The 8,584-nt window shown below is 58.9% G+C and overlaps 1 protein-coding gene and 5 non-coding genes across 9 annotated transcripts; 2 read left to right on the forward strand and 4 right to left on the reverse strand.

Moving 5' to 3' along the window:
- The first annotated feature begins 705 nt into the window (after nucleotides 1-705).
- HES7 (hes family bHLH transcription factor 7) lies at nucleotides 706-6,499 on the forward strand. 4 transcript variants are annotated; one of them, XM_049861170.1, is made up of 5 exons: nucleotides 706-1,871; nucleotides 2,858-3,334; nucleotides 4,328-4,423; nucleotides 4,972-5,059; nucleotides 5,372-6,499. In XM_049861170.1, the coding sequence occupies exons 2-5, from the start codon at nucleotides 3,293-3,295 to the stop codon at nucleotides 5,821-5,823; spliced, it is 678 nt and encodes a 225-aa protein (XP_049717127.1). In that variant the 5' UTR covers nucleotides 706-1,871; nucleotides 2,858-3,292; the 3' UTR covers nucleotides 5,824-6,499. The 4 variants fall into 4 exon arrangements, with proteins under 4 accessions (XP_049717127.1, XP_049717129.1, XP_049717128.1 ...); XM_049861172.1 differs by lacking the exon at nucleotides 706-1,871 and adding an exon at nucleotides 3,934-4,135 and having other exon boundaries at nucleotides 3,288-3,334; XM_049861171.1 differs by lacking the exons at nucleotides 706-1,871; nucleotides 2,858-3,334 and adding an exon at nucleotides 3,372-4,135.
- On the reverse strand, nucleotides 1,559-1,629 carry TRNAG-GCC (transfer RNA glycine (anticodon GCC)). The gene has a single exon. It is a non-coding gene; the product is annotated as a tRNA-Gly (tRNA).
- TRNAR-UCU (transfer RNA arginine (anticodon UCU)) lies at nucleotides 6,372-6,459 on the reverse strand. Its single transcript is given in 2 exon segments — nucleotides 6,372-6,407; nucleotides 6,423-6,459. It is a non-coding gene; the product is annotated as a tRNA-Arg (tRNA).
- A 494-nt stretch (nucleotides 6,500-6,993) lies between the features above and the next one.
- Nucleotides 6,994-7,075, forward strand: TRNAL-UAG (transfer RNA leucine (anticodon UAG)). Its single transcript has one exon. It is a non-coding gene; the product is annotated as a tRNA-Leu (tRNA).
- A 314-nt stretch (nucleotides 7,076-7,389) lies between these two features.
- Nucleotides 7,390-7,461, reverse strand: TRNAQ-CUG (transfer RNA glutamine (anticodon CUG)). The gene has a single exon. It is a non-coding gene; the product is annotated as a tRNA-Gln (tRNA).
- A 555-nt stretch (nucleotides 7,462-8,016) lies between these two features.
- Nucleotides 8,017-8,089, reverse strand: TRNAK-UUU (transfer RNA lysine (anticodon UUU)). The gene has a single exon. It is a non-coding gene; the product is annotated as a tRNA-Lys (tRNA).
- Between the last annotated feature and the right edge of the window lie 495 nt (nucleotides 8,090-8,584).

The following is an 8,584-nucleotide window of genomic DNA, read 5'->3' on the forward strand; positions in this document are numbered from 1 at the left end:
AGAGCCTTTGTACCTCTTGGCCCTTTTGCCTGGAACACCCTTTCTCATGACTGGCCCCTTGTCATTAAAATAAAAAAACCAAGCGGTTGCTGTCAAGTCCATTCCGACTCATAGCGACCCTACAGGTTATTAAAGCTGGGCTCAAATATCACCTTTGTAGAGACATTCTATGACCAACCAGAGTAAGTAGCACTTCCTTCTGAAGTCATTGTCAAGTCATTGCTTCTATTGTCATGTCCGTTTCCCCCTCCCCCAAAGCCTTATAATCATCCGAAATTATATTATTTTCTGGTTTCGTAGTTGTTTTCTGTCTCCCTCACTAAATTTCAGAATAACCCGGCTCACTGTAGCTCCAATGCCTAATAGTACTTAGCAGACAGGAGCGAAGAAATACTCAGGCGAAAACTTGTGCACACAGACACAGAAATGCCCAGATTGTTTTAGTTTCCACTGTCAAGGCTTAGAGTTGGGGACCATCCAGAAATCCAGACCCGGGTTCAGATGAAACAGATAAACTGAAAGAGACAGGAGACAGAAACCAGAGACAGAGACCCAGACCCAGGGCGAGCTCCAGAGGGAGAGAGCGCGAGAGGCCAGGCCGAGGCCCGGCCTCAGCGACCCCGAGGCCTCGGCCCAGAAGCCCGCGCGGCCGAGACGGCGCCGGGAGAGGGGCGCGGAGGGAGGCGGAGCGCCGGAGGGGGCGGAAGGCCCGCGCCGCGCGCCCGGGGGCCCGGGGCCGCTCCGCCCCCGCTCACAAGTGGCCGCCACAGCTGGCCCGTGCGCCCGGCCGCCCGCGGGCCCGACGCGTGCGGGATCAAAGCGGCCGGGAAGGGGCGGCGCGGGGAGGTGTCAGGGCCCTGGAGGTGTGAGCGAGCTTCCCAGCGGACGGCCGGAGCGTGGGAGCGCAGAGTCCCGGAGTCCGCCAGAGACCTGGAGAGACGACGAGAGACTCGGGGACCCGGAGAGGAGCCTCGAAGACCCGGAGCGGCCCTGAGACAGAGACGCGGGGAGACAACTAGAGACCGGGAGACACTCAAGGGGTCGAGACTCGGGGAGACCCGGAGAGAACGTGAGAGGTCCAGAGAGGCACAGAGACGCCAGGAGACACTCAGAGACAGGGATAAGCGGCGAGACAAAAAGGTGGAGCCCAAGGGACACGGAAAAAGAAAGCGCGCGTCAGAGAGAATCAACAATGAGAGGGAGGAAGAGAAATGGAAAGAAGAGCTGGGGACCTAAGACCTCGCCCCGCCCCCGCGCAGGGCCCTGAGGCCCCCCGGGGCAGGGACCGGCGCTCCCTGTCCTTTCTCAGGGTCACGCCTGTGGAGGTGCGGGGCCGGGGGCGGAGGGGGGTGTCGAGGCAGTAGGACTCCCACGCTGGGAGGAGGGGAGTGTGAGGAAGTACGGAATCAGGGAATAGATTGCCTCAAACTCTGCGATGCAATCAAAGTTAAACCCAAATATTAATATTTGGTAGAAATATTAAACAAAGACACTTTTTAGGAACACCATCAAATTTATTATTGGATGTTTACGGGAGAAAAAAGGAAAAATTACGTGATGCATTGGCCGGGAATCGAACCCGGGCCTCCCGCGTGGCAGGCGAGAATTCTACCACTGAACCACCAATGCACTCGGGGATTGAGTTTTCGTTGGCTATACCCAAGCCTGTGAGAGGATGCGCCGGCGGTGGCCGGAGGAGCGGTGTAGGCTGGGTGCTCAGGCAAGTGGCCTACTGGTTGACGTGGGTGGAGCGCCAGGCCATTTTTCCTCCCTCCCGGATCCGGCCGCCTGGCCATAAACCTGCCCCATATGGCCAGGGGCGGCCCCACACCCGGGTGCGAACAGACTGGGGCCCCAAGCCTCGAGTGCAGGTGAGAAAAATTCAGCCCGAGCTCAGGTTCCCAAGGAGGGGGGCGGCGGGGGCTTCTGGGGCCACACATCTGCGCTCCCATTTGGCCAAGGTGGGGGGAGGTGGGGAATGCTGGGAGCCTTGATTCCAAATGGGAGTCCCCCTCCCCAAGATCTGTGCCCCTCCGGCCCCCGGCTTTGGCGAGGCAGGCTCCACAAAAGAACCACGGTGTGGAGGGGCTCTGGGAGGGCTGCAGGAAGCCCCACCCTACTCTGGCTCAGGAGCTAACTTCTGTCTCCCTCTGTAACCCTGTCTCTCCGTGTCTTTGTCCTTGGCCCTCTTGCTGTCGCATTACAACGCTCTGATTCATCCTCTGCAGAAGGGTCCTACTCTTGGTTTGAAGTGGGTGCCGGTTGCTTTCTTGTCCCTTTAGGAAAATGACCTGTTTCCAGCTCCCTTGTGGCCATGAGGGATTCCCAGAAGCGAGAAAGGCATGCGCTCTTTTGAGGCGTCCTGGCAGCCATACCCCTGAGTATAGAATTAGTTCTGAGCCAAATATTTCTAAATGGAACGATATCTCCATCTCCTACTCAGGCTTCAAGGCCTAGGTTCCTCTTCCTTGAAGTTTCTCCCCTCTCCTGTGACAAGGTCCAGCCATCCCCTCAGGAAAACCCTTTTTCAGGGGCAACAGCTTCACTCTGCCTCTATAATAACTACTTGATGACACGTGGTCTTTTTCACTAACTCAGGAACGAAGTTGGCCTCCCATGCATATCTCAGCAGGAACTGTCCAAGTCTAGACCAGGGCCCTGCGGGCACAGTGAACACGCAGATGTTGGGGGAACTGAGTATACCTGACTTAGAACAGAGGCCCCCTCCACCTCCAGGCAGCGCCCCAGTTGAGTCAGGCGGACCCACCCTGCACTCGAGTTGCTCCCTGGTCCGAGTAGGAAGCAGAATTGGGGGAAGATATGGGATTTTTTTATGGGGGTGCTAATTCTGTTTCAGGGTCAGTGGGAGTACAGTGACTTCCTCAAGAAAGCTGCAATTCTGGGGCAACTCGGACTCTGGACTCTGCTGCACTTCATCCTGAAGTTGAGTTTTGTCCTCCAAACCACTCGAAATTCCTTCCTTTCCCCCTAATAGCCTCCTCCCTTCAGCTGGGTCCCGCCTTATTATACAGTCTTACGGTCCTTAAACCAGCCGGTACCCCATTCGCCCACATTTCCCACACTCCCAGGCCCAGCCTGGGGTCAGTTCCGCTATTTCCCCTCCCCCTCCCACTCCTCCCCTTTCCGGGAGACTCCTGTCCGGGCACCGCCGGGTGGGATGCGGGTGCCGAAGGGGGCGGGGCCCGGGTCCTACCCTCCGGACCCGGGCGCCTGCGGGATATAAGGCTCAGGGCGAGCGGGGACCCCGTCCACACCGGGGTCCGGAGGAGCCATGGTCACACGGGATCGAGCCGAGAATAGGGACGGCTCCAAGGTGAGAGGCGGGAGGGAGGGAGGGTGCAGAGGTCCCGGGACGGTTTGGAGACCCATGCCCTGAGACCGTGGATCAGGGAAGAGGCTGCGGACGCCAGCCTGGAGTGGGAGAGGTGCCAGGGAGACCCGAGGAGCCAGGACTGGGGAAGAAGCTGCGAAATATGAGGAAGGGGAGAGGACAGAGCAGGACCTATGGGCCGCAGAAGCAGGGGTCTGGAGACTTGGGTAATGGGGGGTCGACACTCCGCGACCTGGAGGGAGCGGGAGGGGGCCGGAGTTGGAGTAAAATACTCCAGAGGAGGACGGAGCCAAGCAATGAGGGTTGGGGGGGAGGGAAGCGGAGAGAATAGGCGCTCACTCCACACCGGCCATGAAACGGAATCCACCCGACGGCGACGGGTTTGGTTTGGTTTTCCACGCGGGCAGTGAGCCAGACCTGGCCCAAGCCCTGCTGGTAGGGAAGACCCGGGGGCATTGATCCCTGAGGCCCGGGACTGGGTGGAAGATTTTAGGAGAACCAGTGGAGATGAATGACCGCACAGACCGGTTAGAGGGGGAAGAGGAGGCGCGGCCGCGCTGGGTATCTCCTTTTCTACTCAGGGCCGCCAGCTCTGGGTCCGGCACCGCGTGGCGCACTTGCCTGGGTGCAAAGCAGGTCCCCAGAGTTCTCCACTGAGACAGAGAGAGACTGCACAAGACGGAAACATAGAGATAAAAGAGGAGCAGGAGAAGGAGAGACACAGAGGGGAGGAGGGAGGACGAGACGGAGAGAGGAGAATGCAGACGACCCGGGAGAGAGGAGGCGAGCTACAGAAACTGACCCTAGGGCCGTTGGGAGGGGGAGCGGAAGGGGAACCGCTGGGCTGGGCCCCAAGCTCCCTGGGTCTTGGGGATGGGGAGGAGGGGGGCTCTCCCAGCGACGGGATGCCGACGCCTTGCCACTGCGCTGAGCCTTGGTCCGGTGGACCCGCTGTCCCCTTCCCGCTGGTCGCAGATGCTAAAGCCGCTTGTGGAGAAGCGGCGCCGGGACCGCATCAACCGCAGCCTGGAAGAGCTGAGGCTGCTGCTGCTGGAGCGGACCCGGGACCAGGTCAGTTCCTCCGCCGGCCCCGGCCCCCCAGGCATCCGGTCCTCGAATCTCAGGGCTTCTCACGGGGGATTGGAGACCCTGGCCTCAAGGCATCCTGACCCAAGTCCCGTCCTTGGAACCCCATCCCAGAGCCCCTCTCGCTCTCAGAACGCAAACTGCACTGACACCCCTCGGGTCTGGAAGCTTCACGCCTGGGTCGGTTTCACCCTTTGGCTCTGTAATTTTCCCCTCCCCTCTTCCCACCCCAGAGCAGTCAGCTTCATTCCGGCGGGGTTGGCCAAGTTCACTCCCTGGGCTCGCTGTTTCAAATCCCGGTCTCCGCACTGTGGGTTGGTTGCATCCCCTCGGGTCAGCTTCGTCTCAGGGTGGGCTAGGGCCATTCGTGGTCATCTCCTATCCGTATTCCGTGGCGCCTCGTTCTGCGGGCCGCGAGCAGACGCGATCGGGGGCACCCGGAGCTCCCGCATCCGCCCCTCCCTTCTTCCCCCTGCCACTTCCCCTCTCTCCCCACCCCTCTCTGTCTCTGCGCCCTCCCCTCCCGTCTGTAGAACCTCCGGAACCCGAAGCTGGAGAAGGCGGAGATACTGGAGTTCGCCGTGGGCTACTTGAGGGAGCGCAGCCGGGTGGAGCCCCCGGGTACAGCGCCGGGGTGGGGCAGCGGCGGGGGGCGGGGGACTCACGGACGCCGGGGCCGGGGACATGGGGGCGGGCCCTGCGGGGAACGGTGGGCTTGGGGAGCGGCAGGCTCTGCTCCGAGGCAGGTTAATAACAGCCGCGCGTGTCTGTCTCTGTCTCCCTCATCTCCCTCTGTCCGTCCACCTGCCTGCCTGTCTCTGTGCGCCTGTCCGGCTTCTGTATCTCTGCGTCCTGCCCCTTCCCTCCCCCGTGCTGGGCCCCCGCCTTGCCCACCCATCCTCCCGCCGGCCGCGCCCGCCGCCGCGGCTCCAGGGTTCCCCCGGTCCCCAGCCCAGGACGCCGAGGCGCTCGCCAGCTGCTACTTGTCCGGCTTCCGCGAGTGCCTGCTCCGCCTGGCGGCCTTCGCGCACGAAGCCAGCCCGGCCGCCCGCGCCCAGCTCTTCTCCGCGCTGCACGGCTACCTGCGCCCCAAGCCGCCCCGGCCGGAGCCGGTCGATCTCAGGCCCCCGGCACCGCGCCCATCGCTGGACCCCGCCGCCCCGGCCCCTGGCCCCGCGCTGCACCAGCGCCCCCCAGTGCACCAGGGTCCCCCTAGTCCGCGCTGCGCCTGGTCCCCGCCCCCCTGCTCCCCCCACGCCGGGAATCCCGGCGCGCCGGCGCCCCTCACCGGACTGCTGCCGCCTCCACCGCCGCCTAATAGACAAGACGGGGCGCCCAAGGCCCCGCCGCTCCCGCCGTCCGCTTTCTGGAGACCTTGGCCCTGAGTTTTGGGGGAGTAAGGGCGGGGGCTGGGGTGGGGTAGAGACTCCAGCCCGAGGGCAGCAGAGGGACCCGGGCGTCCGGGCGAGGAGGTGTTGGGGAGGGCAGCGGGGCGCGCGGGCACAGCGTGCGGGTGAGATTGTGGTCTATATTAGAGTATCTATATAAATATATATTTCCCTGGTTCCTGTCCCTTTTCCCTGCCCTCCTCCTCCGTCTAGGATTGTACCCTCTCTGACCCCGGCCCAGTCTCAGCCCCTTCCCTAAGTCCCTAGTGCATGGAATAAAGTGGTTATTGAATCCCGGTGTGTCCCCGAGCCTGGGGCCTGCCTTTATCTCGGCGTCCACGCCCACTTTCCCTCCCTCTCTGTCCCCCATCCCGTCTTGCTCTTCTTGGCCCAAGCTCCAGGGCAGACAGGTAAGTAGAGAGCGGAGTGGAGACTGAGGTTGCAACAGGTGGAAAAACGCTAAGATAGGGTAGGAAGGAGAGGAGATACAGGAGCCTTTGAGAGAAAATCGGATAAAAAGGAAAGGAAAACAAGCAAAATAAAACCGACTCTGGTGGGATTCGAACCCACAACCTTTGAATTGCTCTTTTCGTCTCTAGAAGTCCAATGCGCTATCCATTGCGCCACAGAGCCACCTAGCGAGCGGCGTCGTCCTGCGCCTTACCGGTACTAGAACAGGAAAAGGGCGGGGGGTGGGGTGGGGGCGGGGGTGGGCGTGAGGTAATTGGGCGGGGCATAGGGGAGCGCGTGGTTTGGACCTGGCAGGGGAAGGCGAGGTGTAGACGCAGAGGCCAGTCCAGGAGAGGTACCCGGCGCAAAGCACGTGAGCCAGCTGTGAGTGCGGACGCGCATGGGTGGAAGTGAGTGAGCTAATGCGGAGCTCCGGTTGCCCGATTGGGCTGTGCTCCCAGCCCAGGCGCACCCCATTCCCAGATGTGGCCTCGCCCGTCAAAATAAACTTTTTTTTTTGGTATATTTTTGCGTCTGTTTTTTTCTAGTTTATATTCTCTGCCATTCGCTGCTCCAAAGTGGGGAGTCTCGATGGTTGTCCATTCCGGGTTTGAAAAGCGTGGGAAAGAGGAAACTGGTCAACTTTATGCGATAACCCACACCGCCTTTCCCCTTTAGTCTCTTAGGAGGACAACGGGAATACTGCGTCTTCACGCAGGTAGCGTGGCCGAGCGGTCTAAGGCGCTGGATTTAGGCTCCAGTCTCTTCGGAGGCGTGGGTTCGAATCCCACCGCTGCCAGACCAGAGTTTTTCTTGAGTGTACACCGTCTCTATTCGTGAAAGTTCCCCGGGAAATTTCTTATTTTATGAGGGACCCCACTAGTAGCGATCTGCGCGCTGTCTACCCTCTCCAAGATACCGTGGTAACTTCCACTTCTTCATAACTGAACCCCACGTAAATATGTTCTCTTGTCCTGATGGTGTACTAGGGGCTCCATTTACCCAGTTTGAAAAGCTCAAAGAATAGTGTCCTAGTTTGTTTTTTTTTTTTCAGATTCTCTCATGTCAAAAGAGTATCTTAGTATGAAGCAAAGAAATACAGTCAAAAAGCTAAGGTTCCACCGAGATTTGAACTCGGATCGCTGGATTCAGAGTCCAGAGTGCTAACCATTACACCATGGAACCTGCCGCCTAGATGGCCTTCCGCGTTTACATACATTATAGGACTTCCTACTCTGTGCGTCTCCTCGGCCTACGATTCACAGAAAGAAACGGAGGCTCCGTCCGATACGGTGGCTGTTGAGCACCTGAAATTTGAGTCGAGATGTTCCGTTCAGTGTAAGATACACACTGCATTTAAAAGACTTACTATGAAAAACATTTCTATTAATTTTTTAAACATCGATTACATGTTGAATAATAGCATTTTGGAAACATTGGATTAAATAAAATATATTACTAATATTAATTCCGCTTTTTTTTTTCCTTCATTCTTCTTAATGTGGCTACTAGAAGATTTAAAATCTCATGTATGGCTCGGAAATATACTGCTCTAAAATTTTCCCTCCATGTCGATTCTTTCCACCTTCTCAAAACTAAAACTCTGCCGTACTTAATAGCACTTAATTTTAAAGTCAAGCAATAATATTTTTGCCTTTCTTTTCCATTGTTTCATTAGAAAGAGTACAATGCGTTAAAAAAAAAAAAAAGAAGCTTTTTTTTAAACAGGAAAAAACCTGACGCCCGAACAGGGACTTGAACCCTGGACCCTCAGATTAAAAGTCTGATGCTCTACCGACTGAGCTATCCGGGCCCTTGCTAGAACGTTGCCTCGTTTCCTATAAGGGTTTTGTCTATATGAAAGTCCCAGCTCGTAGCACTGGGATGTAATCATGCGTCTGCGCGGAGGCCTCCTACCAGACCAGGAGAGAGCCAGGAGAGCCCGACTGCTGTAGACTCAGCTTTTTCGGCTCCGCCGCGGATATGGGGAAGCTTCTGCTGGAACGTAGCGGAGGCTGGGACCCTGCGGTACCGGGACTGGCCGCGCGGCGCCGCTGCCGGCTGCAATCTTCACTCGCAGTTTCTCCCCAGCCCTGGTAACCCAGATCCCGGGCATCCCCCGCACCCCCGCCTACAGCCCCGCAGGCCGAGGGCGGACCTGGAGCCGGAAGAATGTTCACCTGGGGCCTCCAGACGCCGCGCGCCGGGGCCCCCCTTGGATCTCGCCATCAGCCCTCTGCCGGGGAGGAACTGTGGTCGGACGTGCCAAAGGCTGGGGACCCCGAGGGCTGGGCGTGGGGCAGGGCTG

Source organism: Elephas maximus, chromosome 19 (assembly GCF_024166365.1).
Source record: "Elephas maximus indicus isolate mEleMax1 chromosome 19, mEleMax1 primary haplotype, whole genome shotgun sequence".
NCBI lineage: Eukaryota > Metazoa > Chordata > Mammalia > Proboscidea > Elephantidae > Elephas > Elephas maximus.